Source organism: Ictidomys tridecemlineatus, chromosome 7, assembly GCF_052094955.1.
Source record: "Ictidomys tridecemlineatus isolate mIctTri1 chromosome 7, mIctTri1.hap1, whole genome shotgun sequence".
Lineage (NCBI taxonomy): Eukaryota > Metazoa > Chordata > Mammalia > Rodentia > Sciuridae > Ictidomys > Ictidomys tridecemlineatus.
In genome coordinates this window covers 156665706-156681001 of record NC_135483.1, presented here as the reverse complement: position 1 = coordinate 156681001, position 15296 = coordinate 156665706, and the positions used below count along the sequence as shown (strand labels likewise).

At 38.4% G+C, this 15296-nt stretch overlaps 1 protein-coding gene across 2 annotated transcripts in view; it reads left to right on the top strand.

Moving 5' to 3' along the window:
• Positions 1–15296, top strand: part of Stat4 (signal transducer and activator of transcription 4) — a 94039-nt gene that overhangs the window by 64657 nt on the left and 14086 nt on the right. For both annotated transcript variants that reach the window (XM_005324364.3, XM_078017759.1), the window contains exons 9-14: positions 666–824; positions 1578–1670; positions 4274–4333; positions 4621–4638; positions 4729–4822; positions 5763–5807. In XM_005324364.3, the coding sequence (XP_005324421.1) occupies positions 666–824; positions 1578–1670; positions 4274–4333; positions 4621–4638; positions 4729–4822; positions 5763–5807 (469 nt within the window). The remainder of the gene's footprint in view (positions 1–665; positions 825–1577; positions 1671–4273; positions 4334–4620; positions 4639–4728; positions 4823–5762; positions 5808–15296) is intronic.

The following is a 15296-nucleotide window of genomic DNA, read 5'->3' as shown; positions in this document are numbered from 1 at the left end:
GGGCCAGGTGAACCTCTGAAGTTTGGTAAGATGTTCCTCCTCCTCTAGCTGAAGGCCTCTTCCTTGTCCATTTCAAGTTTTCTTAATCTTTCCTATTTTTCTGGCCCAAGCCCCACCTCTATTTTTGAGGTCAAATCACCACACAGTGAGTAGAACTCTAAGCACATATCAGAAGCAAGCATTTTTAAATTCTATTTACCTTTTGCCAGAGGAACCTGTAATATACATGCATGGAGGGGAGGTCAGTTTTACATTTTTTTTCCCATCGGTATTGTTACACATAACTTTCTTCATGTCATGCATTTTATAGCTTTAAATTTGCTCTTTCTTTGCCTTTAACTGAGTGCCATATTGATATATTTATGCTTAATTGGCTTAAACAAAGGCTAACTGAAAGGCATGCAATTCCAGATACTGATGAAATTTCATGAGTGATACCCATAATTTAAAGTATGAATTTAAAAATATTTAACATAGACGATGCATATTCAAGAAGAAATGAATTAGGAAAATAAAAATAAAGAACTTCCACTAGCCTTACTGAAATTACGTGATTCACTTAATTAATTTGATAATTACTTATTAATTTAAGTTTTGCAAAAATATGATCAATTGTTAAATTGCTTGATTATTAAGTGGAAAAACTATCATGTGCTGTTCAATAGCTTTACCCTATTGGCAGAAAGTCTCTTCCAACTCAGAAGGCAATTGGAGAAGTTAGAGGAACAATCTACCAAAATGACATATGAAGGTGACCCTATCCCACTGCAAAGAATGCACCTGCTAGAAAGAGTGACCTTCTTAATCTACAACCTTTTCAAGAAGTAAGTGAAGTGCTATTAGTCTCCTAATTCATGGCATCCTCAGTTCTGTGAAGTTATAAGGACACCCTGCCTGAGGCTTCGGTTTCCGGTGAAGGAGTAGCAGGAAATATGGAATAGTGGGCCTTAGGAAGAAGCCAATACAGCCCCCAGAAAGTTCTAGAAACATGTTTCTACTCTTCACTTTTATTCATCAATACTTTTCTCCCCAGTGGACTCAATTTGTCATGAACTAAGCTATATCACCCACTCAGCTCAGTTTTCACATTTTAGAAAATATTTTGAGGGTTGTTTCTTTTTTTTTTTTTCTTCAGTGCATATCCAAGAAGTGAGGGATGTGTTTATAAGCTCACTAAAGAAAAAAAATACCCGTATGCTCCTAATTATAGTATGATAATTTGTAAATGTGCATACTAATGTTCAATCCATGAATATTCAGTAGCATGAAATTAACTATTTTTTAATATGATAAAATGGACCTTTATTAATGATTTAAATATAATAATTAAGAATTACTTGCTGTTGTTAATTAGGACAATCTTTAGGCATTGCCTATCTTGTGGTAATTATTTATGAGAAGTTGTTGGAATGATTTGAATTTAATGGGAGTTTTAAGGTCTTCTAGATGTAGCATATTTGGACTGAAAGGATACGAATAGCAGAGCAACCTGTCCTTCTGTGGTTTGCATTCTGTCAATATTGTCAATGTTTTCAAATGGTGTGCTTTATTTCCTTTTCAATTTCCTTTTCATCTAGTTCATTTGTGGTTGAGCGACAGCCGTGCATGCCAACCCACCCTCAGAGGCCGATGGTACTTAAAACCCTCATTCAGTTCACTGTAAAACTAAGGTAGGCAGAATACATTCTATCATTTCTTGTTCAGGGAGCCATAGCCACTCTGTAACCAAGGCTAGTTTCTCTTATGTTACCTTACATGCAACCTTATTGAGCACCCGCTGTGAACCCAGCACTGAGCTTTGGTAAATTCCTGCAGAAATGTTGGGATGAGAGCTTTGCTTGTCCAGAGCATGACGATGTGGGATATTAATGAGGAAGTGAGGGATATTACCATGAAAGCATGGAATTATAATGTCACAATGGGGTTAACTGCTAGACAGGTTAACTTGAGGGAGGGGACTGGAGAGATGAAGAAGGAGAGGAGAATTGCAGGAGAGTGAGAGTATAGAAACAATGGCTTCCTAAGCCTGTTTTTTATTGGTGGGGAGCAAAGAGAGATGGAATGCAGAAGACAGATGGGGGACAGATTGGGAAGGCTTTGAATATCCTATGCAGGAAACACATTCTTCCCTTGTGATTACCCAGTAATTGGCTTATTGGATTTTCCACAAAAACTCTGAACACTATAACTTTCAGTATATCCTTACTGTGTGTCTGATTTAAAGACACATGGGCTTTGTATTATTTTTGTTTTTCTTTAACCGTGTGTGTATTTGATCTTTTCCATAAACATGCACAATCAAAATGTAGTTTTCCCTAATAACACTTAAAACAATGAGTTTTGAGTTCTTATTTTCATCATGGTTCAAACTCCAAAAACTAAAGCTCTAAATTTCTAATCATTAAGTCACCTCTAGAAAGCCGAAACCACAGACTAATAAGTCAAGAGGAGGTAAAGCTGTGGTACAAATTTGGGTTCTATAATAAGAGTCCCTGATTACCAACATCTGACCACCATCTATAAAGGGAAGGTACTTGTCCTCAATTTGCATTCCAAAACCTCGATTAAACTTTGTGTGAATTTTGCACCAAGACCTAAATACCAAGAACAAAAAAGCAGTCATCACGCTTCTTTTTTAAATTTTACTCTTCTCAAAACTTGTTCATTCCTCAACCCCACATCTCTGTGTAACTCAGAAGACTGTATAAAGGGAAATAGGATGGATCAGTGGTGTACATCTTACACCTTGCCACCCCCTACAGATGGTGTATTAAGTCTAAGATGCTCTCTGAGACCATAGAGGACAGAGTAGGCATTGCCCAGTAAGGAATTCTGAGTCGAGAGGCCCTGCAAGTGCATCACCTTGCCTTCTGGTTGAAGTGACTGCCTGGGGCATGGAACATCAGCCCTGGTGGGAGTCCTGCCATCTTCTACTGGACTGCTGGGCCCTCAGCCTCTCTCTGAACCCTGCTCCCCATTGTCTTGATCAATGATCCTATACTTTCTACCATAGCATGGTATTCTTCTATTTCAAAGGGAGGGTAACTGGGGATTCCAGTGTCATCATCAGAGTGAATCTGATCCTTCCTGAAGCAGGACAGATCAGATCACAGGACACACTCCGAAGATTTGAGGAAGTAAAAGAACAAAGCATGGTCTGACAACAGGAGGAACTGAAGGAATTGTTGTTCCACACTTTCCTTGTTTGTTTGAAGTTATGTCATTTTTAGTTTTGAACATTTTTGCTGTTCCTTAGTATATTTAAATGTGTGCAGTATATTTGTTGTTGGTGGCAGGGTTTATTTATTTTTTGGTACTATGGATTGAACCCAAGGGCACTCTACCACAGAGCTATATTCCCAGCCCTTTTTATTTTATTTTACTTTTTTATTCTTTGGTACTGGGGATTGAACCCAGTAGGGCTTAATCACAGAGCCACATCCCCAGGCCTTTTTCATATTTTATTTTGAGAATAAAATATAAAAAGGTCTTGCTAAATTGCTTAGGGCCTCACTAAGTTGCTGAGGCTGGCAATGAACTTGTGATCCTCCCATCTCAGCCTTCCAAGCTGCTGGGATCACAGGTATGGTGCACCTCACCCTAAGTATAGTGTGTTTAAAGATTACAAGTGTATTTGAATTGGGATTTTCCATATCCATTTAAGAGGCCAAGTCTTTCTCAATATTTTCTCCACAAAACAGTTACCATAGAACATACAGTTTTACTAAGTTTACCAATTTTTTTTAATAATATAAGAATAAAATGGAGGGGCTGGGATTGTGGCTCAGCGGTGGAGCACTCGCCTAGCACGGGTGGGACCCGGGTTTGATCCTCAGCACCACATAAAAATAAAGGCATTGTGTTGTGTCCATCTACCTAAAAAATAAATATTTTTTAAAAAAGAATAAAATGGAGCCACATACTTGCAATTTTTTTTTCCTTGTAGCTATACATTTAACTCAGGTTTGAACTGTAGCCAAAATATGAAACTATTTAGGGTAATGTATTATTCAGCATAACACCAAATGAAGCAATATGCAATTATTTTCCAAATGTTAAGTGGCTGATGTTGGCATTAGTAACATGGAAAACTAGAAAGGAACTTTTATAGTTTGAAAACATGTATAAACACATATATTACATATAACTGGGGATAATGCAAGTTTTATTTGTATGTATATGCCATAAATGTATTTATCTCTTAAAACATAAAAAAAAGGCTTTTAATACTTTTAAATTTTATCTTGGTTTCTTTACTGATGTCTCTTTTCAGACTACTAATAAAATTGCCAGAACTAAACTATCAGGTAAAGGTTAAAGCATCAATTGACAAGTAAGTTTTCTAATTTCATTTCAAAATGTAACAATATCAGAGTTTTTTTTTTAATGAATTCTCTTATTTTAAACAACAATTTTGAGCTTTTAAATTTCTCTAAATACATATTAATGTACTTTAAATAGTTGACTTTGAAGTTTAAACATTTAATAGAGCCCAATAAAGAATTGTTTTGCTATAAAGACTTAAAATGAAATTCTATGTACTATCCTTTTAAGAATACTAGCATGTTTTGAATAGATCTGTTAAACAGTCCATTTTAAAGAATCTTCTTGGTTTTACAGGAATGTTTCAACTCTAAGGTAAGATATTTACTTTGTAGAATTTTTTTTTCACATCTCATAAATATATTTTACCTGAGACCATGTAAATCACTAAGATTTCCTTTCTAGCAATCGAAGATTTGTCCTTTGTGGAACTCATGTCAAAGCCATGTCCATTGAAGAATCTTCCAATGGGAGTCTCTCAGTAGAATTTAGACATTTGGTAAGTTTGGCAGTACAATTACACGGGGTGTTTTTTTGTTTGTTTGGTTTGGTTTGGTTTTTTGTCCTCACAAATTAGACACATCTTTAGTAACAGGCATTAAGGTTCAGTGTATTTTATTAAGTGCTTCTTAGGTGAGATTAAGGACCACATGGGGAATTAAAACATGCCCACATGGAAGAATTCAAACAGTAGGAAGATCACTGAACCTTGTCTCAGCCTGAGTTCTCAACAGTGGTGATACGTAGGACATGAGTATATATAGTAGTTCCTCAGTGTCTTTGGATGATAATGACAAAGATACTCTGTGTTAAAACAGGTAGGCATTCCTGATTTCATTTTTAAAATCTCCTCAGGAAGCAATATCCAGTAACACTGTGTGTGGCTGAAAGCACTTACATTTTAGAAGAATGGCTTGAGCCAACAGGTTGTTCTCTGGGTACAGCAGTTGTGAGGTTTGTCTTGGCATGTCTAGAAAGCTCCAACTTAGCCTCATCCTGTTGCTTCTTGTTTTTACCACTTCCTTTTGACCTAGAGTTCTCTTCCTGTCTTCTTTCTAATTCTTTGCAGAGTTTCTTAGATTCCCAAAGACCTTATTTTTTTTTCTTGCCAGAAACAGGTTGCTCCTCTGGTTTATTAACATCCAGAGAGGATCTCACCTGAGTGTTGTGGCCCTACTGAATCAGTCTCAGGACATCTACTTTCTGAAAGATAAAATTTAGGTCAACATAAAGATATTTGCATACACAAGTTTAAACTGGTGTTTGTTTTTGGTGCTACTTTCTGTAGAATCTAAGCAGCTAAGTCAGGTTCCAGTGAGTTGGAAACACTTCTAGAAGTCAAAACTATGGCCAAGAAAATGATGATAGTGAGTCCAACTGACTGGGTATGCAACTGATGGTATTTCTCCAACTAAACACTGTTGTTTTCTTTTACAAAGCAACCAAAGGAAATGAAGTCCAGTGCTGGAAGTAAAGGAAATGAGGTAGGAAATATTTCCTCCTACAGAATTTTTCTAAGAAATAAACTTATATCTTATTTTTATAAAGCTTTAAAAGCCTTAATACTATGTAAAATCAAATCCATGTTTCTCTGATTATAAACATAAAGTGTTATAATTGCAGACAATATGGGATTTTTTTTGAAAGGAGAAAATAAAAATAGCAGATCATAACACTCTCCAAAGAAAACAACTATTAATATTTTGGTACTTATCATTCCAGTCTTTGTGTGTACATTACTGTGCAAATATATCACATACATGGTTTCATAGCCTTTTATTTTTTTCTTGCCTCTGGGTTTATTTGTATAAACAGCACGGAGGACACTAGTCCTCAGAGACAGAGGCTCAGGGGTCAAACCAGTACTTCTGTCCTCACATTTGTAGAGGCTTTTATTATGGAGTCTTCACAAGGACCTGGGGCACCCTTGGGAGCAGGAGCCAGACCCAGAGCCAGAGTTGATACTGGAGCTGGAGTTGCAGCCTGATTCTTGGCTTGGGCTTGGGTTTTGGCCTTTAACCAGCAGAGCCTACGACCCCAGGCCATGGAGGCATGAGCACGCTTGGGAAGGGCAAGTAAGGAAAGGCGAGCAAGCTTGCAGCTGGCATCCTTTAGCATCTTGGGCTTTACCAGGGCCTTGAGAGCCTGGGCACATGCACTCATGGCCGTGACGTTGTTTGTCTGCATCTCTTTCAGTCCTTTCTTTGTGCTTCTTGACAAAATACATATTTCTCAGGAACTTGGGGTCTACTCTCTTAAGAGATTTATACCTTTCTTACTGGAGTTTCTTGATGCCATTTCTGTGCCATTTTTTGGATTGGTTGTGTATGGTGTGGTTCTTGGACTTGGCCATGTCTGCACCTTGAGCTCCTGGAGCAGTTGAGATGGGAAGAGGAAGAGAAAGTTCTCAGCGCAGCCCGGGGAATGTTCCATAGCCTTTTATTTGACATAGCAGTACATGGTAAACAGCTTTCCATGACTTGAAATCCTCTTGGAAACATGATTTAAATTGGTTGCAATTATATTACATTTTATGGGTGTGCCATAATTTTAGTCAGTCCTCCATTATGGTAGAATATCTTAAAATCGGAATCATTTGTTTTCCCTCAGATGTGAGGTAAAGCTCAAAAGTCATGATATATTATGTAAAAACTCACAGGTGAAAAACAATCCTATTACTTTGTGGTATTTATCACCTTGCTCTCATATTTCACGAGATAAATGGAATAAAGGCGGAAAAAGCTGTAGTCCAAGTACTTACATTCAAGTTTGTAGATGACAGAGCAGTCACATCCTGTACTAGAAGGGGGACCCTGGAGTCAAATGCCGAGTTGGCCAAGAAGCTAGGGCCTTGTACCTATGCCTATGTATTTGGAAGTAGGAAACCTGCATTTGAATCCAGGCTCTGGCAGTGACTGAATATGTGATCTTTGAAAAATGATCTGGTAGAGAAATATTGCATTTTTTTCCTCTAAGAGATCAGGAGAGTAGCCCCCAGGGTTCCCTGCTCAGATACTGCATATGTAAGACCACCTACATGATGCGGTTATACAGCAGTGAGGGTTATTTCTGGGGCAGTTTGTACAGATCCAATTTCCTGGTTTTATAGTCACAGCTCCTGTGAGAAAGACCTTTGAATTATTTGGGAGAAAAGCACTTCATAAATCCTGCATCTGATGACATCCAATCTATCACACTCCCACAAAACCATAAAGATCCATCACAAAAGGTTTAATGCTCCACCATTTTCCCTCTAAGAATTCTTCGTTCCCTTAATTGTGTCTTAAAAATCACTTCCCAAATATTGCAACCCCACCACAGATAAGCTTAGTCTTCCTCCGGAGTAGAATCAGTGTTTAAGACAGAGACCCAAGCAGGTCTCTAACAATACAGGTACCACATGAGCAGATTTCCAAGTTTGAAGATATTCTAGTGAAACAAATAATAATAGACATTCCTCCCACCTTACTCAAACCCATAAGTTTTATCTAAACCTCCTAATTAAACATTAGCACATTATAAATAAAAGTCCATTTCACACACCTCATTGAAATTTGACCAAAATTTTAACATTTCATTCAACTTGACATCCCTGAATATTTATTATTCACAAATAGACTAAGACAATTATTCTGAATTTTTCTTAAGCAAAACAAATCCAAAGGGAATGTCTAAATAGCTCAACTCTTGCAGTACATTGTCCTATTCATGAATGTAAGATCAAAATCTTTTCTTGGATTTCCCTAGAGATGGAAATCTAAGTAAATCATTTTCTATTAGAGAAAAACTAACCACTGCCTTAGTAACACCGTCTACTTATATTGCTTTAAATTTATTTCTTCTTATTTTTTGATTAATATCAAAATCATACAGTCGTAAAATGATTTTGCTTCTTCCTTTTTTATTTTTTCAGATTTGCTAAAGCAGTGTCATTGTGTTTTAAAGCTATTCTTTGAGCTCCCCCTATTGATAGCATTTTAGAATGATTCCAAGGTACATTTAAAATAAGTCACAGGCTTGAACATTGTTTTATGTGCTGTAGGAATAGGTGATTAGTCACAGAATGTGTGATAGAAATGAACTAGCACCAGAGACTTAAGCAGTCATTAGAGATGGCCAAAGGAAAAAGTAGGGGAGGAGCTAGAATAAAGTGGGGTTCAAAGAGCCATTGGATCAGGGATTGTGGGAACAAATTTCAAGAAAACAAGAAGTTAGGATATCATAACCTAATTTTCAAGTTTCAAAAAGTTGCTATTGCTTATCTGTGAGCACCATAGCAGGAGCACAGAGCCTGCTAAGAATTCATTTAACACATCTTCCATAGCATTTACTACATACCAGGAACTAAGAGTGTCCCTAATGTTGACTTATGTAACTCTGCAGCAATACCGTGAATTAGGTACCATTAGTCTGACATTGATTACAGTTATAGAAACAGAGGCACACAGTAGTCAAGGTTACTCAACATTACTCAGAGTGATCGGTTGACTCAAGATGACAGGGGCCATTAGTAACAGGGCCAAATTTCAAGCCATGGCAGTCTGTCCCTCCTGTCCCTCCCTTGACTCCTTCTTTGGCCTTTCCCACCCCATCTGTCTCACCATATGTCTACCTTTTTTCCCCACCAGTTTAGAAGTCAGAACTGCTGCATAATATAACCTTTGCCAGGTTTAGAAAAAAAATTCATTGTTTAGGAATGAATGTTGTTAATGGCTCTGTTTATTTGGATTTCCAATGGGGCCTCAGTGGGGTAGTTGAGACAGCACCAGAGTTGGGCTCTGCCTCTTCCCAGAAGTCTGACTTTGAGCAAGTCACTTACCCCGCCCCCCGCCCCATCCCCATTTCCTTTTCTTCAGAACAGGGCTAAGATTACCTTATACTTCTTAGGGGTTTTATAAAGACCAGATAAAATGGCAGGTGTTTGCTGTGGCTCTGAATGATCTGCCCTCCCTGCTGCTTAAGATGCTACCCCTCCCCGAGAGAGATGGGTTCTAAAAGGTGGCACTTCGGACAGCTGCTGATCTTCATTTTCCTCTGATCACCTGCCATGTACTTGGCTGGAGACCTGGTCCCTTTCAAGGATCTCAGGGCACTTCCTTCTTCTGGCTCTAGGACCCCCAAACTTCAGACCATTGTTTCTGTGTGCTGCTTTTATGAAATTTCGTGTCTCAACTTCCCTTCGTCCCCCACCCCAGGCCCCCCAACACACACACACCCACACTTTAGGTTCTTCAGTTCTGCTCTTCTGGTGTAAAAGCCAGATTGGCTACTTAAATGATTGAGAACATACCAAGATGTGAGGAACGATACTTTCCCTGGGTCACCATTCCAAACCTTATAATCTTCCCAGAAGATTCAGAAAGACCAAAGAGATGCCTCAGGATGCACCTGTGGATTGAGATTTGGTGAAACATGGAGCTCTGGAACCCTCACCTTTGCTTCTCTTGGGGCAATTTTATTATGTTATACATTATTTTACAGATGGGAACCTGGATGGAACTTTACTTTCAAGCATATATTCCAAGATTCAAAAAGCATTTGAGACCCCTTGGTTTAGACAGTCTCTGAAACTCCTTTGACTAAGAGTCTGCAGTCAGCACAGGATAGGGCTTTAGATTGTTATAATGGATTTAATTTTAAGAATTTGCTTCAGGATTTCCCAGCACCCCTATCACAAAATCAAAGGGAGCTATCACCACCTTTTCTCCCACCATTGTTTTCTCCTGGGAAGAGTTACAGTGAAGAAATAGTACCATCACCTAGCAAAGGACCAGACTTTGAAGCCATTAGTCTATCTTGTAAAATAAACATTCCCAGCAAACATCCTTTTTCCCCAGAGGTCCTTATCACAGAGGGAGCAGCTAGAGAGTGGTTGCTGAAATGTGAAAACTGTTTGAATAGGGAAGCTGGGATTGCAGTCTCTCCAGTTTTCTCTTTGTCAGTGGGCTTTAACTGATAAATGACAGTTTTAGCCACAGACGGAGGTGTTAGGTGATTTTGTTCATGTGGCGGAAAGTCATGAAGCACAAAGAAGCTATTAGTAAAGCCTGGGTGGCTTGAGTTTCATTTAACAAAATAGCCAAACAGATGTTCTTTCAAGGTTCAGTGTTCTCAAACACAGAGACACAACTCACCCCAACCAGCCCGAGCATTTCACAGCGAGCTGAATTCTCTTTTAACTAATTGAAGGAGTTGCAACACTTTAAGGGAGAAATTGGTACTAGAATAACACTAAAAAAAAAAAAAAAAACTTAGCCTTTTTAGAGTACAACATCATCCTTACAATACCATGATTTTACAGATTGAGCATAGAAGTTATTTTCCAATCATTTCTTGTGATTTTATGATTACAATTTCTCTCTCATGTGATCGTATCACTTTTTCCCTTTTTTTTGTTGTTTCCCTGCGTCTATCTCAGTGTCTAGCACATACTAGGTGCTCAATAAATATTTGATAAATGGATTATATTAATTGTTTTTTATACCACATAGCCCCATGTGCAACAATATATAGATTATGGCTCATTAAGAAAAGAGTAAGGCATTTTTCTTAGTGGAGATTTTCTTTTAAATGTTTGGTTATACATTCTAGGTTTCCAGGGTGACATTGAGCAGAGAAATTGAAAAAATATAGTGAAATCTAGGCATAGCTGTCACTGTATTGTGTATTTTCCCCAGGTAGAGCCCAGGTCAAGTTGTTCAGCCAATTTTTTACTTTCTTAGTAGATTGTGCAATGGGTATTTTTCTGTAGAAGAACTATATAGTCAATTCAGTAATAATATTTAGTACCATATAATAGAATCATCGTAAATACACATATTTCAAATCTATAATCATCTCAGATGATCCAAATGGCTTTTAATATAGACATTAGTGGGTCAACTTATGTATGATACCTCTCAATCTGTAAGGGACAGACCTGGGAATGTGAAATGAAATAGTGTCTTTGGCTTGGACTGCACTGAGAAGATGATGAAAATTATGATTGATGGCCATGGAAGCTTGGAAAATTAACAAGGCTTCCTTTTATCAGAGTTGATTTTGTCTAATCATATGTGTTGAATGTCAGCTTCTTTGCTGGATTTTATTCTAAATGTGCATCAAAAATTATATCAGGGGGAGAGGGGTTCAGGTAAACATAGAAATTATTCTGCATCACTGAGAAAAACTCTCATTGTCCTCATTTTAGTTTAATAAGGTGACTGTAAAGCATGAAGTCTTTCCCAAAAGTCAACAGACAGCCCTGAGTGTCTTTGCTGTCTGTGGAAGCCTGAGGTCTCACACACCTCAAGACCCTGATGTTGGGAAGGGGAACGCACAGGTGTCATGACTCAAAGAGTTGAGGAAATTACCCACCATGGATGACCTCATGTATATTTAATCACACACAAATTAGACTACAGAGGCTAGAATGAAGAACCTTATCATTCTGTTTTTCCTACTCTCACTCACTCTCAGTACAGAACGTCTTGACTCTAATCATCATAATGTGTGTGGGGATTTCTCCCCACCAATAACTCCGTTTCCTGCAGACACCAAGTGGGTGTCCTACGGTTTTACATAACTCTGACACTGTCTGCCTGGAGATCACATCAATTTCACAGGTTAAGGGCTCAATCCCACAAGAATATCCCCTACTTAGACACTAATTGGGAGTCCCAGGCTGTGACTGTACTTCTGACCAACAGGCAATAAATGGGTTCCCAAGACTCCCTCCTCAGATTCATTTAATTTGCTAAAGAACTCAGGGAAACACTCATACTTGCCATTTTGTTATAAAAGATATTACAAAGGATACAGGTGAATAGTTGGATAGAAGACATGAGTAGATAAGGTCTGTGGGGAGGACACAGAGCATCATGCCCTCTCCAGCCATGCCACCCTCCAGGGACATCCACATGTTCAGCAATCCGGAAGCAATCCAGATTGGAATCTTGTCCTTTGAGGTTTTTCAGGAGGTTTCATTAAGTAGGCACAATTAATTTTGATTGCATCATTGCCATGGTCGATTAACAGCCTTCAGCCCCTTACCACTTCAGAGGTTAGGGAGAGTGGGGCTGAAGGTTCCAATACTCTAATCACATGGTTGGCTCCCCTGGCATCCAACTCCCATGCTGGGTATATCCAGGAGCTCCCAAGAGATACTTCATCAGAACAAAAGAAACTGCTATCACTCCGGAAAATCCCAGAGGATTTAGAAGCTTTGAATCAGATACTCTGGAAATTATGAGGTCTATTTCAGGAATCAGAATCAAAGACCAACTATTAGAACAAAAAATTCTTCTAGCGCCCCTATCTACAAAGGTCTTAGAAACTCTGTCCCAGGAACTAAAGCAGAGACTAACTATACATTTCATATGATATCACAATATTATGGGACCCACTCACACACAAAAAAAGATTTCCTTTGGTCATCCTCCAGCTGAAAGGGGGTGAAGGTAAAATGCTTGCCTAGAGTTCAAGGACCCCGGCATTCTCTGCTCCCCAAACCTCAAGTCTACCATGAGGGACTGAAGGGCTTTCTCTCTAGGTCTACTTTGCCCAGCACAGATGGTACCACCAATACAAACTTTCATAAGCAAAAGGAGAAGCCTAGAAGCCACCCTTGTCTTGTGAGTCTCTTCACACAAGTGGAAGAGCAGGCAGTGAGCAATGGTGCAGAAAGACCATGCCCTACCCACGCTGCCATACTCCAGTGGAACTCTGAAGAGCTAAAACTGGCCAGTTAGGTTATGTGAAGGCTGTGTCAAGGTGAGAGGTTAGACCTCATTTTAATAGTTTGTTAACTTGATTTATAATGGCTAAATATCTAAACATATGGTATTGGGTCTCCATCTGTGTACTTGCCTGAAGCCTCTCTAATATTGTGCACCTGTCCACCACCCATCAGTGAACATAAAATGGAAGTTGTGGATTCATCAGGTGTCTCAGTGCTTTGCATGGTGCAGGCAACACTTCCCATAGGGTAGGGAGGTTTTTCTATTATTTAAAAATGTGGCCAGGCACATGGGGTGTGCCTGTAATCCCGTCTACTCTGGAAGCTGAAGCAGGAGAATCACCAGTTTGAGACCCTGTCTCAAAATTTGAAAAAAGTGTTGGGGATATAGCTCAGTGGTAGAGTGCTGCTGGGTTCAATCCCTAGTACTGGAAAAAAGAAAAGAAAGAAATGGTACTTTTGTTTTGTTTTGTTGTTGTTCAACTTGGTGCCGAAACACAAACCAGCTACTTTATCTCATGTTCAACTAAAGAAAGAAATTTATTTCAATGTTGTGTGGGGAGGAGGAAGGGAAGGATATTGGTATGTTGATATACTAATATATCAACATACCAATATGTTTTAAGGGATTTTTTTCAAGCAGAGATGTCATTATACATAACTTTCTACTTACCCAGTAGGAAAAAAAGTGATTCCACTGTACTCAGTCTAACTACCTGCAGGCAATAAAGTGTACTACATGATCTGGCCTGAGGGAGAGGAGAGTTTTTCATTCTGTACTTACTATTCAATAACAAACCCTAAGGTTAACATTCTCATTATCAATAAAGTTCTCTGCCATAACTGTTACTTATATCATCTATCACTGTTACTTATATTTGACTAGTTTATTATTTCAAAGTTAATTTAAGTGAATCTTGACTTGTTATGGATGCATATTCAGTATTAGCACACCCTTTCTTCCAAGATGACCCCGCCACCTCCAACTCCACCCTGACTTTTTTCAGATAATTTCACTTTTGTTCACGTGTTCCAGGGCTTATTTTTAAATTGTTTAAGCTTTCCATCTCCAACTTTCTCACATCCCTTTTGAAAAACTAAGTCCAATGTAGATACACCTTATCAAGAATAATTGCTTCCCCAATTCCATCCAAACATCTTGATAAAATGCAGAATCTGATTCACTAAGCCTGGGCCAGAGGTCCTGTTTTTCTAACTAGTTTTTAGATAGTGACAATGCTACTGGCCCTGGGCATAGAAAAGTTCTGTAAGATTTTCATCAGGGAAAAACTCTGATTTCTCCCCTACACCTTCCTATCCAAACCCCCCCTCAGAGGTGGTAATGGGTTTTTTTTTTGTTTGTTTGTTTGTTTGGTAAATGTTTTTTGTTTGTTTGTTTAGTTGTAGTTGGAAACTGTACCTTTATTTCATTTTTTTTTTTAATGTGGTGCTGAGGACCAAACCCAGAGCCTCGCACATGCAAGGCGAGTGCTCTACTGCTGAGCCACAACCCCAGCCCAAAAGTGTTCATTTTTGAGATGTAAATATCATGCATGCTAATTCTGATATTTCTTGATTTTTAAAAAAAATTCCCATTTTTAACTCCTGAATTATTTCTATAAAAGAATAAGCTATAACTCTGAGAACTCTAAATATGTATTAATTTCTCCCCATCTCCACAATATTTTTATATAACATATTTTGGTTTCATTAATATGTCCAGTGTTTACATAACTACCATATATAAAAAAGCGTTAATGACTGAGCCATGTAGTTCTACTTTTATATTGCTTCTAATTCTCTCTGGATTTAATAGTTGCCTCAGGTTTTTTATTTGAATAATTTTATGTACCTGTCATTATGTAGCCCCAAACTTTCCATCAGAACTAGGCAACTCCTTAGAGTACAAACATGTCAATCTTGTATCTTTTTATTTTTTGTGGCTATATCCTCTTGGACCCTCATATCTTCTTGCTCCAGTCCTGGCTGGTTCAGCCCTCTAACTCTGTTGTACAGCTGTAGATAGTTTGGGTGTTTGGGGAGGGGTGGGGGTTGGTGTGTGTGTGTGTGTGTGTTTTGTTGTTGTTGTTAAATTTCCTTTCATGGCTATCCTAAGGAGACTACTATCATCCCCTTTCTTATAACAGAATTGTTTTTTTTTTCCCTGAGTTTACTGTAATTTTTATTAGAGAAGTTACTCTCCCAGTAGCTTCCAGAGAAAAGGTAATTGGGAACAAAGTTTCTTGAGGACTTGCTT